This window comes from Phasianus colchicus, chromosome 19 (genome assembly GCF_987193195.1).
Source record: "Phasianus colchicus chromosome 19, bPhaCol1.hap1.1, whole genome shotgun sequence".
NCBI lineage: Eukaryota > Metazoa > Chordata > Aves > Galliformes > Phasianidae > Phasianus > Phasianus colchicus.
Window position 1 is genome coordinate 7,156,382 of NC_143454.1, and position 21,143 is coordinate 7,177,524.

Genomic DNA, 21,143 nt, shown 5'->3' on the forward strand with positions numbered 1-21,143 from the left:
TCCACCCCTCATCCGCGGGCTCCTCCCGTTGCGGAGGCGCGGTACCGGGGGGCTGCGGGCGGGCAGCATTGCCCCCCCCCTCCAAGTGCCCCCCCTCCCGCTGCCCGCTCCCGGCATGCCCCGCGCCGCCAGCATTATATATATCTAGCGGTACGGCAGAAGCTGCCGGCCAGCAGCAGCCCCCCCCCCCTTCGTTCCGCACCGCCCCCCCGCAGGTCAGTGCCGCTCTCCCCCCCCCAGCCCCGTTGCTGTTTTGCACCGCGTTTCTTGTTCCCGTTCCCCCCGGGCACGGCCGCGCGGTGACCTTGGGGAGGGCGTTCCGGCATCCGCCGTTCGGGTCCCCCCCCCTGCTGCCCCCCGCCCGGCCCCTCTGTTCGGGGGCGGGGAAGCGTTCGGTCCGCCCCCCCCCCCTCACCCCCCCCCGTGCGCTGAGCGGTGGGGCTGGGGGAGCGGGGGGGGGATGTGAGCATCGCTGCGGGTGAGCGGGAGCCGGGGGGATCAGAAGGGAGAAGAGCGGTGGGGAGCAGCGGGGGGGCATTGCAGGGGTGCTGGGCTATTGCAGGGTGCTGGGGGCCGGGCAGCCCTTGAGGCTGGAGCCCCCACATGGGAGATGGGTGCGGGCAAAGCGCGTGGTTGGAGCCCCTGGTGGGATGCAGTTCTAGGGAGCACATCACAGCGTCGGCTTTGCTGGGGAGTCCCGTGCCGCCCGCTCCCTGGGCACAGCAGCACGCTGGGTCAGGCCGTGAGCCCACCGAGGGCTGCTGCCAGCTGTGCTCAGTGCCCCCGCACCGGGGATGTGCCTTTCCTACGGGGCGATGCCGGCCTCAGCCTCGCCGCGCAGGCGGGACGTGACCCGGTGCGGATTTCAGCCCATCCATTCTTAGCCTCTGCCCTTTCCCGGCTGTAACACGACCTGACGGATGGCCGCGGCCCCTTCGGCCCCGGTCTGGCCGGTTTGGGGACAGCGAGGTGACGCGGTGTGGCTGAGCAGGTGGGGTGCTGCAGGGCTGGGTGCGGGCAGGCGGCATGGCCAAACCCACAGCAAGGAACTGGAAGGACAGCAGGGTGCAGCAACCCCCCCCTTGGGCACGGAGAACGGGCTCGGTCTTCAAAAGCATCCCCTCCAGCACGCGGGGAGCTGCAGGAACGTAGGATATCGCCTCCATCTCTCAGTGGCCTGGTGCCATGTGTGACCCCAAGCCGGTTTCCGGCTGCCAGGCAGCACCCCAGGCATGGGGATGTGGGCAGGGCAGGGCAGGGTGCTGGTATTGTCACCTTGCGTCACCCGGCAGTGCCGGCACAGGGCGGGTGGCTGCCGGCAGCGAGGTAGGCGATGGCTGCAGGAAGTGAGGTCCCAGCTCCTGGAGCCATGGAATTCGGGCAGCATTGTGCCTTTCTTGTATATTTTAGAAATTTTATATATTTTAGGGCCGAGTTGGGGAACGGTAATGCTAGCAGGGGGGAAACCCTGTTCCCCAGCGTGGCCCTAAAGCTCCATTTGAGATCTGCTCCATCCCACCGTGGAAGCAAAGGGAGAGCTGTTGTCCTGGCAACATCCTCCCCAGGCCTCAGTGCTGGATACCCTGTGTCCCCGCCGTGCTGCTCACTCTGCTCTGCTTCCCTTGCAGCCTCAAGTGCTCCTCCACCCAGACAGCAGCAGCATGTCGACAGGTGAGTGCTTTGCATCTGTGCCTCTTGCATCCATTCCTTCCATCCCCTTTGGATCCACCCCCCTTGCACCTGATCCCTCGATCCCCCTTGGCATCCTTCCTCTCCAACCCCTGTTGCCTCCATCCCTTATATCTCATTGTATATACTCAGTTTTTCCTCCTTGTGTCCATCTCCTGCATCCTTTTTGCATTTGTCTTCTCTGTCTCTCTTGCATCTAAACCCTTGGTTCCCCTTGTGTCCATCCCCTGTGTCCATCTGTTCTCTCTGTTCCTCTTGCGTCTAATCCCTTAGTTCCCTTTGCATCCACCCATCTGTCCCCCCATCCTCCTATGTTATACAGTTGTGTCCATCACTTGTCCCCTGCCATGCCCATCTCTTTTCTCCCCCTTGCATCCGATCTCTCAGCCCTTTGTGCCTGTCTCCCATGTCCTCTTTGTATCTGTCACCTCTGTCCCTCTTGCATCTGATCCTTATGTCCCCTTTTGTGTCTGTCTCATGTTCTCTTTCCATCTATCTCCTCTGTTTCCCTTGTATCCAAGTCCTCAATCTCTCATCCATCCCCAGTGTCCCCCCCTTGTGTCCATCTTCTATGTTCTCCTGTCGTGTCCATCCCCTCTGTCTCCCCCTCGTGTCCATTCCGTGTCCTCTTTCCATCCCTTATGTCCACTCCCTGTCCCACCATTGCCTCTGTCCCATTTCTCCCCCTTGCTTCCCTCCATCTCCCACGTACCCCATGTCTCCTGCCCTCCCCCCCCCACCAGCCTCTTGGCTCCCTCCCAGCCCCAGGCTCACCGGCTGCTGAAGGAGCTGAAATTTCAGAAGACTGAGATCCAGAGATGGGCAGTGCAACCCTGAAGTGGCTCACATTATTTTTAGCTCCCTCCCTCTGCACTGTCAGATCCCAACGCACGGCAGGGATGGATCCTGCAAGGGGGGGGCGGAGGGAGGGGAAATCCTGCAGGGAAACCCCCCTGTTCTGTGGGCTGGAATGCCCCAGGTGGATGGGGCTATGCCATTTCTGGGAGCAGTCAGACTCCATGGGGTTGTTCCACGCCGTGCCATCCTGCACCAAGCAGGACTAGAAGCTGGCCATGGGGATGGATGTGGCTGTCCCTGCTGGTTCCCATCTCTCAGTGGGGCTGGGGACAATGACCGTCTCCAGGATGCAGTGGAATTCCGAGCCCACAGCTCAGCCCCACAGCTGCCAAGGCACCGTGGGGTCTCAGTGCTTGAGCATGTCCAGTTTTGATGTCCTGGATTGTCCAGGTGACAGGGATGGGTGCTTCCTACTCTGCCCTCCCTGGGGTTGGTCCTCACCACCCCTCATTCAGTCCTGCCGCTGGGGACAGTTTGCTCCCTGGTGTAACTTCCAGCTTTTAGATTAATTGTTGTTTTTTTTCTTTTTTCTTTTTTTTCTCTCCACCAGAAAAACTGAAGCACCACAAGATCATCTTTGTGGTGGGTAAGTGGGCTTGGGACAGAGCTGGCTGGTGTGGGGTGTGCTGGGACCAGCAGGATCTAGCAAAGCTTGGGGTGCCAGCATCCAATGTGATGTGATGGCAAACTCCTGGGAGTGATGTCATGGGTGCTTGATGGGGTGGTGATGTCCAGGGTGCCATCAGGAGAGTGATGTCTTGGATATTGGTCACGGTGCCTCTGGTGCCATCAGGGCAATGATGCCCATGGCTCATCAGCCACACCAGCAGCCCACGCCACCCCAACAGCTCTTTCCATCCATCCCGTCTCCTTTCATCAGGCTTTGATGGGCCTGGGCTGCCTCTCCTCCTACCCCCACTAGATGGGGCATGGGACATGATGGTGGCCCTGGTGTGACTTGCAGGTGGCCCCGGCTCGGGAAAGGGGACGCAATGCGAGAAGATTGTGCACAAGTATGGGTACACTCACCTCTCCACTGGGGATCTGCTCCGGGCAGAGGTCAGCTCAGGCTCGGAGCGGGGCAAGAAGCTGCAAGCCATCATGGAGAAGGGCGAGCTGGTGCCCCTGGTGAGTTTGTGGCCGTGAACACAGGGTGACGTGGGGACACTATGGTGATGCAGCAGCAGGAATGGGGCACGTGGTCCCACATCACCCTGACAGCCGTATGCCCCCTCCCCAGGACACAGTGCTGGACATGCTGCGGGACGCCATGCTGGCTAAGGCAGACACCTCCAAGGGTTTCCTCATTGATGGCTACCCCCGCGAGGTGAAGCAGGGAGAGGAGTTTGAAAAGAAGGTGAGAACATTTCCCCCAATGTGCGCCACGTTGTGTCGTGCCACCTTCCATCTGCAGGCTGCACGATGCTGGCACTGCAGTGAGGGGACAGCTGGGCTGCACCCAGGGCTGGCAGAGGGTGACTGGGGTGATGGCCGTGCTGTCCCCTCCAGCCTCCAGCCCCACCTGGAGGAGACGTGGGGACACCCAGACCACACGGTGACAGCTGTGTCCCCGCAGATTGGCCCCCCCACGCTGCTGCTCTACGTGGATGCGGGGAAGGAGACGATGGTGAAGCGGCTGCTGAAGCGGGGAGAGACCAGCGGGAGGGTGGACGACAACGAGGAGACCATCAAGAAGCGCCTGGAGACCTACTACAAAGCCACCGAGCCCGTCATCACCTTCTACAAGGGCCGGGGCATCGTCCGCCAGGTGAGCGGGATACGGGGAGGAGGGGGCAAGCAATACATGGGGGTGGCCGAGCCCCAACCCCCCCCAGCATCGCTGAGGGTACCGACACCCCATCACTGTCCCCGCAGCTGAATGCCGAGGGCACCGTGGATGAGGTTTTCCAGCAGGTCTGCTCCTACCTCGACAAGCTGTGACGGCCCCGCGCCCCCCACCCTGCGCTCCCCCCGCACGCGCGGGGCAGAGACAGCGGAAGTGGCCTTATCCTGTTTTCGTGGACAGAGCCGCGCGAAGGAAATTTCAAGGACATTGTGTTTGGCTCTTTCCCGTCTCTCCCCAGTAAAGTTCACTTTAATGAGCCCGAACTTTATCTTTTTCTTCTGTCGCAGGAAATGAGTTTTTCTTTCCAGAGATTTTTGTTTCTAGCCCTCCCCCCTCACCCCCCCCTCCACTCCTCCCCCTCCCTCAGCCAGCCCCTCTCTGAAGCTGATTAAGGGCAGGAAGCGGGTGTTTATCCCGGCTGCTGCGATGCTGTGGGCTGGGGGATGCTTGGAGGAAGGGAGGGAGCATCCCGACTGCTTGCCCCTGGGGCTGCATCCTGGCCCCGTCCCGCTCTCCCCAACCCCATCTCTCTCCTCTGCTCTGCTTCTGCATCCCTTGGGCAGCATCCCACCCCGTCCCTCCTCCTCATCCCATCAGATGGTGATTTCTGCCACTTCCACCATTTCTTTGCTGCTTTTATCCATTGGGGTGTTTGGGGATGCCCACATCCTTCTTCATCTCATAGGATGGGGATTTCCATCATCTCCTCACTGCTTTTGCCCATTGGGGTGCATGGCTGTGCTGCTGGCTGCCCTCCTTCCAAGCACACAGGCTCATTGCTGTCACACTGTGCCTCTGGGCTGGACGTCACCTGGGGCAGAGGGATGCTGTGTGGACGTGCATCTTAGCACAGCCACCAAATTGGTGTCCTCATGGGTGGGGGGTAACACTCATGGGGGGGCTAAATATCTCAGGGATGTGCTGCAGAACTGAATATGGGGGATGCTGGCATTGGGAACGTGGAACTGAGGGTTCCCCAGTCCCAGAGCTGCCTGCAGTGTGCATTGCAGCCCCTTGTGTTCCTAGACAGGGTGAGGGCAGCAGGTGACAGAGCCATGACCTCCCGGCACTGCTGGCTTTGGGGCTGCCATAAATCAGGCACGGGGTGGGCAGCAGCTCGGGGGCAAGCCAGGTCACCGAAATGGTGCGGAGGAAGGAAACGTGCTGGGGGGGGGGGGGAACAAAAATTCCCCTAGAAAAATTCCTGAAGGAAAAAAAAAACAATTCCAAGCTCGCCAGTCCCAGACGTCAGCCGGGTGCCCAGGGGTGAAGCAACCATGAGCAACGGCGGGGCCGCGGCGCTGCGGGGAGGCGGCGGGCAGGAAGGATGCGGCCATCCGGCCGGGGCTGGGGCGCTGCCAGCACCGCGAGGCGCGTGTCGCTGGGGGCGAGGGGCCAGGAGGGGTGGGGGGCAGCGGGTTAAAGCCGGGTGGGGGATGGAGTGAGTCGGTATTCCTCGTGCCTTCGTCCCTCTCGGGGTGTGAGGTGAGCCTGAATCGGTTTCCCCGCACGGTGAGCAGGGCTAGGGCGTCCTGATTGCTCCCGTGGATACAGGGGTGCAGGGGATGCTCAGGCTCGGCGCTGCTGCCTGCACCCGTCCCCGCGGTCCCCAGGAGATGGCAGTGCTCTGTCGCGGGAGATGGCTGCTGCTCGCCCCGGGGACGTGCTGGGGGGACAGCGGTCACCTCGAGGACGTGCTGCTGCTGGGGACGGGCCTGCTGCCTTCCCTGCAGGTCCCTGCGCCGCTTCCTCCCCACGGCCTTGGAACGGGATGGAGCCACCCCAGTGTGCGTTCAGCAGGGACGGGGCAAGGCTGCAGGAATGTCCCTGTAAGCACCCTGCTGGTCTCTGGCTCCCACCTCGGTACTGCTGTGACCCAGGACTATCCCCAAAACCCAAACCTGCCTGCAAGCAGGGATGCTGTGGCAGTTCCCAGCTGTGGGCATGCACAGGGCTGGTGGCATTGCTGTGGGCCCCACACATCTGGCAGCAGCCTCAGACCTGGTGCCCAGTGGGGCACTCACTGCTGGGGAATAACTACGCATGGGCTGAGTGTCAGCTCCATGGGGCAGCCTGTGTCACCCTTGCATTTGGGCAGTAGCACACAGAGCAGCCCCCTCCCCAGTCCTAAGCCGTGTGGGGTTGTAACGGAGGGCAAGATGGGCTCTCTGGCATCTGAACATCCTCAAAGGAGGAGCTGTGATCACTAACACTCTTGCTCTGTGCTACTACCCCAAAAGGGATTCCAGGGCATACCCACTGACCCCATCCCTCGGGACTCAGCGCTGGCAGCAATACCCACTCCCCAGTGGGGAAACCGAGGCACGGGCCCCCCTCACTTCACCCAGCCCCCCGCTCCCTTCCACCCCCCCCCGTCACCCGGCACGGCTCCAGCGCTGCGGAGCGGCATTTCCTCCCGGCACGGAGCCGCGCCGCCCGCCGACCCTCCTCCTCCACCTCCTCCTCCTCCTCCTCCTGCCGAAGGGAGTCGGTTTCCTGCCGCCGCCGCCCGCTCACTGCGCTCAGGGTTCGGGACAGAGGCCGGGATGTGCCGTCGGAGCTCTCCGCTGCTGCCGCTGCTGCTGGCGCTGCTCTGCCGTCCCGGTGAGTGGGGCCGGGGGGTCCCGGCGGTGTGCGGAGCACGGGAGGGGACGAGGGCGAGGAGGTGCCCGGAACGCGGCGGGATCAGCCAGGAGCTGTGCCCCGCCGTGAGGCACGCGTACCGGGCACGGGGATGGGACCCTGCTGGCGTGGAACGGACCCCTCTGACATGGGACCCTGCTGACATGGGACCCTTTTGATACGGAACCCCTCCAGCGGCCCCAAAGCCCGGCTGTGTCACCGGCTATGCGTCAAAGCGGTGCGGCTGCTGCTCCCTTCCTGAGAACAGCACACAGCGGGTCCCGGGGTGGTCCCAGTGGCACCAGAACACCCACCCAGGCGGCTGCGCAGGGATGGGAGCCCCAAAAGCACCCTGCCGTTGGTGGCTATGGAGATGGGCACTGTTCTGCTGCCTTCACTTCAGCCCAGCAGTGCTGACGCTGCCCTCACCCCGTGACCGCTGCGGGTTCACAGGGAGGGTCTGTAGGGCACAGCAGCCAGCAGGCAGAGGGCTGGGGACATGGGGACATGCCATGCTGGGGTGGGACAGGGACAGAGTGGTGCTAGGACAGCAGCAGTGCTGGGATGCCCTACAGTCCTGTCCTGGGGTTTGTGCCATGCAGGCCATGCTTTATGGGGCTGTGCTTGTGTGGACCCCATCCTATGTAGTTGTGTCATACTTGTCCTACAGCTGTAGATCATAAGATCTCCATCCAATGTAGCTGCACCATAAGGTCCATGTCCTATGTAGCTGTGCCATACCGTCTGTGCCCTCCATAGCTGTGCCATACTGTCTTTGTCCTATGGCTGTGCCCTGTGGTCCCCATCCTACATAGATGTGCAGTAAGGTCTGTGTCCTATGCAGCAATGAGGTATGGTCCCCATCCTGTAGCCGTGCCGTATGGTTTGCGTAGCACAGAGCAGTGTCATATATTCCCCATCCCATATAGCTGTGCTGCTGGGCCTCCATCCTTTGCAGCTGCGGAATCAGTCTCTGTCCTGAGCAGCTGTGCCAAACAGCTGCTGTGCCATGTCCGTTGTACTTGTGCCATTTACTCTGCATCCTGTGTGGCTGTGCCATACTGTCCCTGCACTAACATGATTCTGCTACATGAGCTGTGTTCTATGTAGCTTTGGTCCCCATACTACTCAGCTGTGCCTTCTGGTCCCTGTCCTACTTAGCTGTGCTGTATGCTATATGGTCCTCATCCTATGGAGCTGTGCTATACTGTCCCACATAGTGACATAAGGTAGTTCCTGTCCTTCCTATCTGCTTTATGACCCTTTGTTTATTTATCTGTGCCATGTGGTCCTTGTCCTGAGTGTTCAGTGCGGTTCCTGCCCTATACAACCAACCAGTAAAGTCCCTGTAATATGTAACTGTGCCTCTATAGTCCTTGTCCTGTGTAGCTCTGCCATATAGGCCACATCCTACAATGTGGCAGTTCTACACCATGCCCACCACCTGCAGCTGTGCTATATGGCCCCCATCCTATGTGGGTGCACCATAGCACCCCTGTGCCATGTAGCTGTGCCTTCTACCCCGTGCCCTATGTAGCTGTGCTGTACACCCTGTGTTGCCACCTCCCCATCGCACAGCAGCCTGTGATGACCCAGGGATGACAACCCCCAGGCTGCTGCTCTCCCTCCATTCCCACTCCTGGCGCAGCTGAGCCCTGCCAGCTCATTGCACGAATGTCAGCAAACCGTGCTGCCTGGGAGCATCCAAAACCTGGCATCCCCAGCCTGGCACCCTGGCACCACAGGGCTTTGTTCTGTGCCTGGAGCCTTTGATCCGCTCCTATAAAAAAACAGGAATCCCTCACACGCCGGGGCGACACAGCAGAGAGGCCGAGGGCGGGCGGTGGGAGGCTGAAAAAACATCAAGTGGGTTTTCTTTCTTTCTTTCTTTTAATTTTTTTTTTTTTTTTTTACATTTCCTGGAGTACAAAAATAAATGCCCCCTTATCTGATTGACCCCGCGGGCGCAGGCTGGGCCCAGCTGAGCGCCCTTATCTGATCCTGACATCATGCCGCGGAGCACTGCCTGCCTCTGGGGGCAGCGCCCGCTTGGCACCACTGCCCCAGTGCCCCTCTGCAGCATCCCCGCTCTGTGTGGGGCTGCACGGCTGCATCCTGGCAGCGTGTCACCGGAGGGGTGACGAACCCTCCGACATGCCCTGTGATGCCGGGGATCGGGGCCGTGCCCGGTGCCGCCGGGGCAGCAGTGCAGGGAAGAGTGCGGCGGGCTGCGGCGCTCAGATAAGAGGCTGTTTATCTTCCTCCCGATGCTGCGACTGCTGCGCCAGGGGGAGGAAGCGCTGGACAATAGTTGGGACCTCGGCAGCGTCACCGCGGGGCCTGTGCCGTGACCCCGCCGCCTCGGCCTCACCACCCCAATGTGGCTCTGGGACGGCACGTGTGGCTCTCAGCCCATCCCCGACATAGGGTGTCCCTGGCACAGGGCATCGCCTCCTCCTGTGGGATGCCCTGGCACAGGGCATCGCCTCCTCATCGCCCCATTGGGGCCCCCCAGAGAAGGGATGGCGCTCCTGGTCACATCTGAACCAAACGCAGCACTCGTGGTCCCACAGGGCATCCACAGCAGGGCCATCCATGTGTGCCCCAACACTGGGACAGCTCGGGGACGGCGCTGCCCAGGGCAGGGGAAGTGCCCCAGGCCGTCACCTCTGCGTTTGCAGGACCGGAGCTGCAGGCAGCGTTCTGTAGTCAGGATTTCCCTTGGCAGCTGCAGCACGCGGACGGTCAGTGTCAGCGCCGCCCGCCTCGCACCTCCGCAGGGACAACCCGGTGCCATTTCCACACCTGGCCCTTCCGATTTCCTGCCGCAGCGGGGGCTGGGGAGGGCCAATCACTGGGGGAAGCTGCACGGGGACAGTGTTTTTTTCCAGACCGGATCTGAGGATCATTAATGGGACCAAACTAGCCAGCTCCAGGCGGGTGTCGCAGCACAGCCCCTCTTGCACGTCCCCTGTCCCCACACCACCAGGCAGTGACTGATGTCCCTTTGTTTTCTGCCCAGACCCTGCTCCAGCTGAGCACTGCGACTTGCAGCCGGTGACAGCAGAGCCTCCCATCACGCTGTCCTACACCACCAGCACGGTGCTGCGGGGCTGCGTCAGCAGCAGCTCTGTACAGACTGGACATGAAGTGCACGTCCTCAGCATCCAGTGGTCCAAGGTGAGCCAGGTCCTTTTCCAGCTCCCCCTGGGGAAACGCAGTTCTGGCACTGTGGGACCAGCAAGCAGTGAATGTAGCTGAGGCTGCTGTCAAAATCGTTTCCTCTGAGTAACGAGCAGCGAGAGAAACCAGATTAACCTTTTCCACAGTGCAATTTCCCTGCATGGCCCAACTTCCTCTCTCAGACCAAGTTGTGGTTTTGCTCTGTCCCTAAAGGGACAGTTAAGATTCTTTATAAAAGCGACAGCCTAAGCTACAGGGACTGTCCCTGCATCCAGGTACCCGCATATCCATAGGATGGATGGATGCAGGGAGGGATGAAGGAAGTCACTTGGGTTGAGGCAGCATGCCCAGCATGGTGACTGCTTTGTGGGTGCTTGAGGCCAGGCACAGCAGGGCAGTGAGCCTGGGACTGCTCTCCTGCCTGGTGCACTGCCCAGCTCTGAGGTGGGGGGCTTTGGCTGGGCAGGAGGAGGCAGAATTAGGGGAAAATTAGCTGCGGGAATCAGGCCCTTGGAGCTGCTTGAGGCACCAGGAAACGCAGCACCAGGTTCTGGTCTCACCGCCTCCCAGCTCTCCCAGTTCTGCTTTTTGGGGCACAGGCAGGGGAGCAGGAAGCCTGGCCCTGGCGCAGGCGCCTGCAAGAGAGCGTCAGAGCCGGGGGTGCCCCGGCTTTGTCACCAGAGGCGGCGGGGGACACACAGTGATGTCACGGCTGTGGCACTCGGCTCGCCGGCACCGAGCCCTGGGGAGCCGGGCAGGGACCTGGCTCCACTCCTAGAAGAATTACTGGAAACTGCTTTCTATAAGCAGATCCCACAAAGCAATTAAAAAAAAAAAAAAAAATCCCAACACGACACAACAACACCGAAAAGAAAAAACCTAAAAAAAGGCCGCGGAGGGCGAGACACAGCCTCCAGCTCCTCCATCTCCCTGCACTCGGCGGGGGCCAAACAATGGAGAGCCGCAAAACACGCGGCAGGAAAACCAGCGCGGCTCCTCCTGCCGCCATGGGGCCACCCGGGGTCCCCGGCCACCCACACAGCTCTATGGGGTCACAGCCGGCCGCCTGCACGCCGTGCTGCTGCTGCCGTTTGCTTTGTGCCGTACCGGGGCTGTAGTGGTGCCACAGTGTCAGGATGGGGTTGGGAGAGCCACAGGGGCACGTCCCTGTACCCAGCGTGTGGATGCTCTGCTGCATGGGGTGAGGGTGCACAAATTCCAATGTGGGGATGTCCTGGGCTGCTCTATGGGGATGCTCTGGTCCCCACCGGGTGACACCCTGCTGTCTGGTACACAGCACCTGGTCCCTGATGCTCTGACCCCTATGAAGGGCCACAGCATGGGGATGCTCCTCCCCAGTGTGAGCCATTAGGGGGTAGCCAGAGGGTCTGACACACTCTGGTGTGTGTATACACCCGAATGGCATCCCTGCATCCCTCCAGCTGCCCCAAGGCCAAATCTCCCATCCTTGCTGCCTCCCACATGGCTCATGTCTGGGGCCAGCCCGATGTACCTCTCTGCTGTCCCAGTGGGGACACGGGAGGGAGGTCAATCCCAGCCATATACATTGCTGATCCTCTTCTTGCTCCCTACAGACCCCTGTCCCCATGCTGAATGTGTCCATCATACCACGAGCTGATAACTGCACCCGGCAAGCAGTGCTCATCCTCCAGTGCCCACAGTGCTCAGCCAGCATCACCTCCCCGTGCCAGGACCTCCTCATCCACACTGTGAGTGCCACAACAGACTCAAGGGAGGGGTTGGAGGGCCTGGGGGTGCCCCTGGGGTGCTTGGGTCCCCTCTCCTGGGGATGATGCTCGCAGCTGGGGGACAGCTGGCTGCTGGCAGCAGATCTGAGCGTGGGGCAGGCCAGGCAGCGAATGACGCATGGCGCTTGAAAAAGCTCCTGTTTCCTCCGGCTGCCGGGAGGAAGGTCAGCGATGGGGTTTGGCTCCAGCGAGCTGAGCCGGGGCCGGGAGCTTTGTTAGCAAAATAAACCTCCTGCTTTGTTTGCGGCTAATAATAAAGTGGGCCGAGCTCCTCGTGTGCTGATGGCCACCTAAAATCCCTGCAATGTGACCCCAAGCGCAATGGAGTCAGTGCTCTGGAGATGCCAATCCATCTGGGTTCAGAGCACTGCCCATGCCAGGAGTGGGGATCCTGCGTTTCCTGGGTGGCAGAGAGGGATGCATCTGTGTGCCCCGCTCTGCCTCAGCTCCTTGTGCTGCTCACCTGCAGGACGCCTGTCTGAGCCCCAAGGTGCAGGGCACGGAGCTGCCAGAGGCTGCCAAGGGAGATCTGCTGGACTGGGTGCAGAACACCTATAGGGGCATCACATCCTACAGCGAGCTGAAGGACCCACAGAGGATCCACCTCCACCTGGGCGAAAGTGCGGCGGGGCACAGGGAGCGGGGGGTGGGGGTTGTTGGGGAGGGGGGGACAACTGGGTGGCACTGGGGGGGATGAGATAACCACAGCATTCCTCCTGCTCCACTATGCTGGAAACACGCAGGGCGATGCTGCGGGCACCCTGAGTATGGTTGTCACATAAAACCATGACAATGGTGGAGTTTTGGTGGCCATCAGCACTGCCTGCCTTCCCCACAGATGGCAGCAGCCCCACGAACTGCGTTCCCCAGAAGGACTTTGATGCCACGCCGCATCTTGAGGCTGAGGTCCTTTTTCGTGAGGTGAAGGGCTGCACCAGCAGCAGTGCCCACAATGCCAGGGCTGCCCACATTGTGCAGCTTCTGCACAAGCCCAGGTACTGGGAAAGAGGCCGGGGTCTCTTGTGGGCACTCCAAAAGGGGCCTAATGCTGGACTGAGGGTATCTCGTGGCTTTGCAGCTTGCCCATCACGGAGGTGAACCTGACCCTGAGCTGCCCCGAACAGCAGCCGAACAACCAGATCCTCCTCCTGCAGGGCCCAGCCAACCTCGCCTGGCTCCTGATGCTGAACAACTGCAGCCTCAATTTCCTGGTACGGTCCTCGTGGCACTTCCCCACTGCTGCCCCAATCCCTGTCTCCGCTCACACCCTTCTGCACCATCCCCGCAGACCTCCGGCACCTACAAGATCCTGCACATCCCCATGGGGCCACAGAAAGGGGAGCTGCTGCCCGACACAGAGGAGGGTCTCATCGCCAAAGCCTTTGAGAAGAACTACAGCATCATCGCCTCCTACTCCGTCATCCCCATCAGCCCCCACATCACACTGAAGATCCACGAGCGTGGTCAGTCCACAGCACATGAATGTGGTCAGGGGGTTTAAGTGGGGGGTCCTCACTCAGACCCCATGCCTTCTCCCTGCAGAGGTGCCAAGGAAGCTGCCCGCAGTGCCCACCCCATCAGCCCCTAGCCCTGACTTCCTCTCCAGCACGCTGCTCCTCTTGCTCAAGCCCTGGAAGTGCACAGATGACACCATGGAAATCGTCATCGCCAGGTCCCACCTGGAGGTGAGGGCACCTGCTCCAGGTGCTGAGAGGTGAGAGGAGGGCTGGCTGGGCATGCCAGAGGGAGTTGGGCACGATTGCTGCTTTTCTTGTAGCCCCTCAAGGACGTGGTGAACATCACCCTGCGGGACATCAGCTGCCAGGCAGAGAAGAATGCCACGCACTTCATGCTGCACACCCTGCTCAGCAGCTGCGGCACCTTGGTGGAGAGCCACGGCCATGCCAAAAACGAGGTGAGCACAGCTGGCTGTGCTGCTGATGGGGAGACCATGGAGCCACCTCAACCCCATGGGGAGACCCCAGCAGTGGAGATGTTCGTGGGGACAACTCTATGGCCAGGCTGACCGAACCTTCCTCCTCTCCTCACAGCTCATCCTCAGCCTGTCCAAGGGCTCGGTGCTCCGGAGCGTGCGGGTAAGTGTTGGTGGCTGTGTCACCAACTGGGGGTGACACAGAGTAGTGGCTGACGCCGTCCCTACTTGCAGGTGGCCTTTCAGTGTCCGATCCCACGGGAGCTCTTCCTGCGCCTCTTCCCCACCGCCGACTTCAAGGCACCACAGACAGAGCTGGAGGTCAACAAGGAGGTGTTTGTGCAGGTACCCATGCGTGGGGCTCAGGCACCGGGGTGGGGACTGCACCGTGGGGCGACGGCATCCCTAATGGTCACCCGTCTTTGTGCAGGCATCCATGCACTTGGAGGACTACCTGGCCGACCCGCAGCTCAAGGAGTGTTATCTGATGGTCCCTGGCATGGATCCAATGCTGCTGGTGCAGGGCAACAAGGCGCAGAGCTCCAGTGTGGCCATGCTGGAGGAGCCCCCCAGCAACTGGACCAGGAAGGTCTGGCGCTTCCGCTTCACCTACACCGTCCCTGAGGGCAGGCACGTCCCTTTCTCTGCCACCCTCAAGTGCAAGGCTGGACTGCAGGTCAGCATCACCCCCATCTGGCACCACGGTCCCCCTAGGCATATCAGTGGGCTTATCACCAAGCTGGGAACAGCATTCTCGGTCCCCAAAGTCCTTGGGCAAAGGGCCCTGAACCACATCCCCATGGGATGGTGGCAGTTGGGCTGGAATGTCCCCGTGTTCACCCCAATCCTCTGCCTGGCAGAACACCATCTTCGAGAAGGTTTTGGAGGTGAAGGTGAAGGACGTCCGGCGGCCACCTAACAGTGAGCTGGGGACACGGGGCAGGGTGGGGGGACACTGCTGGGTCTGGGGAAGGTACCCCCACACTGACGGCCTCATCCCACTGCAGACCAAGGGCTGGGGCTGTCTGCTGTGCTGGGCATCACCTTTGGAGCCTTCCTCATCGGCGCACTCCTCACTGCTGGGCTCTGGTATATCTACTCGCATACCCGTGAGTATCTCTGGGGGGAGTTGGGGGGGCCCACACACACGTCCCATTGCTGGGAAAGCCATCCTCCTCCCCACTCCCAACCCTCCCGCATGTCCCTGGGAGGGGGGCTGTCATGTTGCTATCACCCAGACATCCCTTTTGGCCGAGGCATCTCATGAGTGCGAGCCAGCTGCAGTCCCCAAGGTCCCCACAAAGCCCATCACCATCCCTCATCTTATCGGGGGTGGGGAGGGGGTGCAGAGCCGTGTTGGCCGGGGAGCACAAGCCCTGCGCCAGGGACGGGTCCCTTATCAGGGCTGGAAAGGTCACGTTCAGGATGAGCGATCCCCTGCCGGCCCTGCCGGCGCCGAGTTTTGTTTTTTGGCCCTACATTATTTTTCTTTCCCCCCCCTTCCTACCCCCCTCCCTGGACCGGCGGCGTAATGCAGGTCCCATCTCCAAACTGCAGCCGGTTTCCACCACGGCGCCAGCCTCGGAGAGCAGCAGCACCAACCACAGCATCGGCAGCACCCAGAGCACCCCCTGCTCCACCAGCAGCATGGCCTGACCCCCTCGGCCCCCCCCTTGGCCATCACCCCACCGCCACCGCCGGCTCAGCCTCCATAAAAGCCTTTTTCTGCCCCAAACCTCAGGCTGAGCCCGGAGGGGGCCATGGCCCCATGCTGTCCTGGGGGCCACCCTTACTCATTCAGTGAATGCTTTGGCCCCCCCCAAAGGCAGCCCAGGGCGAGGAAGGGGGGGCACCATGCAACACCCCTCCAGGGGGTTCTCAGCATATGGGGGTGTTGGGGGAAAAACGTGGGTGCCCCCAGGATGTGTCCTGGCACTTAGGCAGTGTTTGCACCCCAGCACCCACAGACCCTGCATTACCCTTCCCCTGATAACGTGGTGCAAATGCACGCTGAGCAGCAGCCGGGGGGCAGTGGGTGCAGCCCCGATGGGGTGACCCCACCCCTGGCATTGTTCCATGGAGGCAGTGGGCAGCACTGGGAGCAGCAAATGGTTTATTGGGGATGGGGGCTGGGGGCCAGGCAGCACCACACTGCTGCCCCCTCAGCCCGGGGCAGTGCACAGACAGCAACCCGGGCCCCTCCAGCCCAGCTCCAGGTCAAAGTTACAAACTTAATAATAATAAAAACCTAAACTACATTAAATTAGCGGCACAGAGCCTTGAAGCATCACTCATATCTAGGGCACAGAGCGCCCACAGACCCCCAAAACATGCCCTGGGGGGGTCAGGGAACTCACAGTCCCCTGGCCAGAGCCCGGGGGCACCCTGAGTCCATCTCATCACAAGTGTCCCCTCCTCCTCATGGGGACAGCCTCTCCCTGGGCTGGCACAAACAAAAGGCACTGGGGTGAGAAGGGGCAGGGACAGCCCAGCTCGGGGGGGGGGGTCCTATCCGCCTCCACGCATCATCCAAAAATTCAAGTCCAAGGAGGTGCAGAGCCCCCATCCCCACTACTGAGACAGCGTGGGGTCCAGCAGTTTGAGGACCCCTCCAACCAGGTGCAAGCTGCCAGTGACAAGGACGCGGATGGTGGCCGCCTCCTGCAGCAGAACGGCCCCGCTGGTGGCCACGGGGTGGGGGTGAGCCCCCACCTTCGAGGCAGGCAGGGGCAGGTGGGGATCCCGGCCCTGCGTGATCCATTGCAGTGCGTGGGAGATGCAGGGGAAGACGAGGGAGGTGGAGTTGAGCGGCCGCTCGGACGGGGGCACCAGGAGCAGGGCTCCCCGCAGGGGGTCCGGTTGCAGCAGCCCCCCCACCTCCAGGGGGGCTGGCAGCCAGGGACCCCCCTTCTCCTCCATCAGCCGCGTCCACGTCTTCTGGTTCTCCACACAGCGTGTGAGGGCGTTCTCCAGTGTCACATTGAAGTTTTGTTGGTCTGTGGGGGGATGGGGGCAGGTTCAGCGATGGGGTTGGGGTGGAAGGGCCACCCCCAGAGTTTGGTACTCACCTGCATTAGCAGCCACTGACACCTCTGTGAAGTTGGGGCAGAAGACAGCATAGTCAAAGTGGCAGGGCTGTGGGGAGAAGGGAGATCAGCGGGGCAGGGGACGCAGAAACTCCCAGGACAGCCCTCCCCCAGTGCTATCATGATGCCACCAGGACCTGTCCCAGCCCAGCAGGGCTTGGTGGGGGTGTGTTAGGACTGCAGCTGGGGCTGTGAGTCCCTTGGAAAGGAGGGGGGCATTGATAACAGGAGAGTAGGACAGACAGACAGATGGACAGATGGACAGCAGCTCCACCACGTGGCTCCCAGCACCCGCAGCAAAGTGGGGCCCAAGGACAGCACCTCCCCCACAAGCACCCCAAAACCTCACCAGCAGCAGCTTCAGTAGCGCAGCTGTGTCCCGGTCCCCCGTAGCATTGAAGAGCAGCACCCGCACCTCAGAGCCACTATAGGGACAAGGGGTGGGTGGGTGCTACCCTACGCCTCATATCCTTGACCCCCTCCCCATGTCCCCTCCTTACTCCTGGGGTTTGTCCTCATTGAGGGCCGCCTGGCGAAACCAGCGGACGCAGGCTTGGATGCTGCTGGTGGTGTGAGCCCCATCGATGTACCACGTCACGGGGCCGTGCGGCAGCACCTGGGTACGGCCAGGCCACTCTGTGTCCCGCAGCCCTGGGAGGGAAGGCACAAAGCAAGGCTGGATCCTGCCACCCCCAGCACCAGGACATCACCGCAGGGGGATCACAGTCAAGCACAGCCCCTCACTGCCCCTACTGCACCTTGGATCATGGCATCACTGGGGCAAAACGTGGGTGCCAGTGGCACCGAGCGCTGTGCCGACAGCTCGGCTCCGGGCAGCACATCCTGCAGCACATCGGTACCTGCTGGGGGTGGCACACTGTGAGCCACGATAGCACCGCTCAGGCCGTGTCCCCCCAGCCCCACGTGGGGCCTTACCCTCATAACCGCGCCGCTGCAGCCACGTCCGTGAGAGCTGCAGAGCCAGAGCAGCATTGGAGCGCTGGTGGCTGCCCGCCAGCCCCAGCTCCAGCACCCGCGTCCCCGCCTCAAAGGCATCCAGCTCGGGGCAGAGGTACAGAGGGCACTGTGAGGACAGGAGGCTGAGCCTGGACATATGGAGGGCCCCCATCCCGAGGCTCAGCCCCACGCTGTCCCCTGAGCTCACCCCACACTCCCGCGCTCGGTCCCGGAGCACTTCCAGCGGTTGCTCGGGCTGCAGCACGGTGAACGCCGGCACGCCGGGCTGTGGAAGATGGGTGGTTAGGATCCAAACACAGGGCTGGAATGGGATGCAAGGCCTTCTTCCTACCTTAAAAATGCCACCTTTCTGCCAAGCGATCTTCTCCATTGTGTCCCCCAGGATGCTGGTATGGTCGATGCCCAATGAGGAGACGCCGCACACCACTGGCGTCCTGGGGACACAGCGTGAGCACGGCGGTGACACAGGGATGGCACAGACAGAGGGTGCAGAGCCCACCCCGCTCCTACCTGATGATGTTGGTACAATCGAAGGCACCACCGATGCCCACCTCCACCACCGCCAGGTCCACCTGTGCGCACAGAACAGTTCCAGCTGGAAAAGAGCTCTCAGATCCCCATGTCTGACTCCAACCCATCCCCACAGGCCACATCACTCGGCACCACACCTCCATGGGGACAATGACCCTGCCACCGCCAGGCAGCCCTTCCCAGCATCGCACCACCCACCTTCTCCTGCAGGAAGACATGGAAGGCCATGATGGTGAGGAAGCGGAAGTACGCCGGCATGTTGGTCTGAGCCTCGTCCTGCAGGATGGGGGTATCAGGGGGGGCTATAGGGGGCTCCCCACACCACAGCGAGCCCCGGGACCCCCCCCGTGCCCCACCTTGGTGTCCCACAGCCGGCGGTACACCAGCCAGAAGTACTTGCTGAACAGCTCCTTGCTCAGCGGCTGCCCATTGATACGGATCCGCTCGCGCACCTGCACCAAGTGGGGGGAGCTGGGGGGGGGGCAGGACCAGGGGGCACTTTCAGCTCAGCCCCAGAGCCCCCCCCCAACGCCCCCCAACGCCCATTGCCCACCTGTAGAAGCCAGTCCGCAGCCCATAGCCACGCAGGATGCGCTCGGTGAAGGCACAGGCTGAGCCCTGGTGATGCACCGACATCAGCGCAGCAATGGGGGGAGGGGAAGGCAAAACGGCAGCGTGTCCCCTCCACGACCCCCAGCACGCACTCCCACTCACCTTGCCCTTCGTCCCCGTGACGTGGATGATGTTCAGCCGATCCAGGTCCTCGACCTGCGGGGTGAGCGCAGCGTGAGACCCCGGGGCCGCGTGTCACGTGGGGAGCCGGACACGTGCGGGGACACGGATGACACAGTGGGACCCGCGGGCTCACCTGCAGCCCGCTCCTCTCCAAAAAACCCCGCATGGCCTCCAGCTGGGCCCGGGGGTCCCCGCGTTCCCGCTTCACCTGCTCCAGGTAACTGGCGTTTGTCTGCAGCGTGTTCAGCGTGCGGATGGCATCCTGGAAGGAAGCGGCGGCTGCGGCGCCCATCACGGCGGTCTCGGCCCCGCGCCCGCTGCGGCGTGAGCGCGGAGGGCACCGACCTCTTATCGCCGGGGCGGCCCCCGGGGGCACCCACGTGCTGCACCCGCACGGGACGGCCCCGCACCGCGCTTCTCCCCCCGCCCCGCGCTCACCGTTACCGGAGCGCCGCCGGACGTCCCGCTGCCCCCGCTCCCCTCCCGCGGAACGCCGGCTCGGAGCGGCCCCCGACCCCGCAAGCCCGCTCCCTTCCGGCCCGACTCCGTGCGCCGTCCCTCCCGCAGCTCCCCCCCCCCCCTCCCCCCCTCCTGGGCTCCAACTACCTGATAGTCCGTTGCAGGGACGCGGGCGGGGCGCGTGCTGAGCCGCCTCCCGCCGCTCCCCGCGGCTCCCCGCAGCGCCCCGCGCAGCGCGCGCAGCCCCCGCGCCACCATCGCGCCGCGCCGCCCCGCACCGCCCCGCACTCCGCGCGCGCCGCCGTCCCCGCGGCCGCAGCCCCGCCCCGCCGCCATCTTTAGAAAGGGCAAAGCGCCGCCACGTCGAAGCGGGCGACGTGACGGAGAGGGGCGGCGGGGCGGCCCCCGAAGGAGCGGTGTCGCGCATCCCCCCAAACCCCCCATGGAGCCGCCCCGCAGCCCCATCCCGCCGCACCGCTGCGGATCCCAGCAAAAGCAGAGCGGAGCCACGCGTCCCCCTCCGCCACATCCCTGCCCGCAGAGCGGCACGTCCGCAAGAGGGGAAAGGAAGCAGCCCTTTGGAACAGGACCGTGTTTATTCACAACTGACGGAGCAATCTGGCTTATTGCTTGCACCCAACTTCATTTGTCCAAAAAAAAAAAAAAAAAAAAAAGACACATCAAGTCCTTTCCGTACCCAGACATTATTCCAGAGCCCTCCACCATATCAGATTTACCTTATAGGTGTCCTTTATCATCCTCACCCACTGCTCTCACACCAGCACAATGCCCACTGCTGTGCGCCCAGAGCTGCTCTGCTACCTCCTGGTTAACGGACAACTTATCAAATGGCAAAGGTTATAACCCCCTGCGTTTTGTACACGTTGCTCATTGGAAAGTCTGGGGATTTGTGTGGCTTGGGAAAAGGCAGCCAGCTCCAGCTGGAGGTCAGTCATGGAAGACAAGGTGGGAAGGAGCTCTTGCTCTGCACCAGTCAGTCCCAGTGCTCCGGCAGTGCCTGGTGTGCAGCTGGTCTCTGGGGAAGGCAGCAGCCCTGCAACAGACTGTGCACAAATGGCTGCAGGACAGAGGAGTGCACACAGGAGTGTTTGTAAGCAGAGCTGCCCTCGCAGCTCCAGCACAACCATGCTGTGAAGCACTGCAAGGACAGGCGGCTGCTTCCAAGCAAAGGCCAGAGCACAGCCTGAGTACAGCAACTCCAGCTCCATCATTAGCACTATGGGGAGAAAGCACGCAGCTGTCTGGGTGTGTCCCACAAAGAACTTAATTGCAGTCCAGAGCCAAGAAAGCACACTGAGTGCTAATTCCTACTGTAAATCCCGGCTGTATGGAGCAACCAGTTCCATCAGCGTGGCCGGCCCAGTAAGTCCCCTTCAAGGCTGGAGCAAGAGTTGGCCATTAAGCCTGGGGCCACTCTGCTTTCCCCACATTAC

General features: G+C 62.0%; 3 protein-coding genes across 12 annotated transcripts; 2 read left to right on the top strand and 1 right to left on the bottom strand.

The window, feature by feature from the left end:
• The first annotated feature begins 138 nt into the window (after window positions 1-138).
• AK1 (adenylate kinase 1) lies at window positions 139-4,656 on the top strand. 6 transcript variants are annotated; one of them, XM_090121353.1, is made up of 7 exons: window positions 139-215; window positions 1,629-1,671; window positions 3,098-3,133; window positions 3,512-3,675; window positions 3,788-3,904; window positions 4,124-4,315; window positions 4,423-4,656. In XM_090121353.1, the coding sequence occupies exons 2-7, from the start codon at window positions 1,662-1,664 to the stop codon at window positions 4,486-4,488; spliced, it is 585 nt and encodes a 194-aa protein (XP_089977479.1). In that variant the 5' UTR covers window positions 139-215; window positions 1,629-1,661; the 3' UTR covers window positions 4,489-4,656. The 6 variants fall into 6 exon arrangements, with proteins under 6 accessions (XP_089977479.1, XP_031457475.1, XP_089977480.1 ...); XM_031601615.2 differs by lacking the exon at window positions 139-215 and adding an exon at window positions 430-478; XM_090121354.1 differs by lacking the exon at window positions 139-215 and adding an exon at window positions 971-991.
• Window positions 4,657-6,851: 2,195 nt separating this feature from the next.
• ENG (endoglin) lies at window positions 6,852-16,163 on the top strand. 2 transcript variants are annotated; one of them, XM_031601618.2, is made up of 15 exons: window positions 6,852-6,997; window positions 10,038-10,195; window positions 11,794-11,928; window positions 12,437-12,587; window positions 12,806-12,962; window positions 13,046-13,178; window positions 13,256-13,430; window positions 13,510-13,652; window positions 13,745-13,882; window positions 14,019-14,063; window positions 14,135-14,245; window positions 14,331-14,576; window positions 14,761-14,821; window positions 14,908-15,009; window positions 15,438-16,163. In XM_031601618.2, exons 1-15 carry the CDS (start codon window positions 6,940-6,942, stop codon window positions 15,554-15,556), a joined length of 1,932 nt encoding a protein of 643 aa, XP_031457478.1. In that variant the 5' UTR covers window positions 6,852-6,939; the 3' UTR covers window positions 15,557-16,163. The 2 variants fall into 2 exon arrangements, with proteins under 2 accessions (XP_031457478.1, XP_031457477.1); XM_031601617.2 differs by having other exon boundaries at window positions 15,458-16,163.
• Window positions 15,997-20,546, bottom strand: FPGS (folylpolyglutamate synthase). 4 transcript variants are annotated; one of them, XM_090121386.1, is made up of 15 exons: window positions 20,427-20,546; window positions 19,364-19,492; window positions 19,210-19,263; window positions 19,049-19,113; window positions 18,852-18,966; window positions 18,694-18,771; window positions 18,475-18,536; window positions 18,296-18,398; window positions 18,152-18,229; window positions 17,923-18,070; window positions 17,745-17,849; window positions 17,487-17,637; window positions 17,336-17,411; window positions 16,969-17,035; window positions 15,997-16,896 (listed from the first exon to the last, which is right to left on the bottom strand). In XM_090121386.1, the coding sequence occupies exons 1-15, from the start codon at window positions 20,445-20,447 to the stop codon at window positions 16,472-16,474; spliced, it is 1,677 nt and encodes a 558-aa protein (XP_089977512.1). In that variant the 5' UTR covers window positions 20,448-20,546; the 3' UTR covers window positions 15,997-16,471. The 4 variants fall into 4 exon arrangements, with proteins under 4 accessions (XP_089977512.1, XP_089977510.1, XP_089977509.1 ...); XM_090121384.1 differs by lacking the exon at window positions 20,427-20,546 and adding an exon at window positions 19,837-19,957 and having other exon boundaries at window positions 17,745-17,846; XM_090121383.1 differs by lacking the exon at window positions 20,427-20,546 and adding an exon at window positions 19,837-19,957.
• Between the last annotated feature and the right edge of the window lie 597 nt (window positions 20,547-21,143).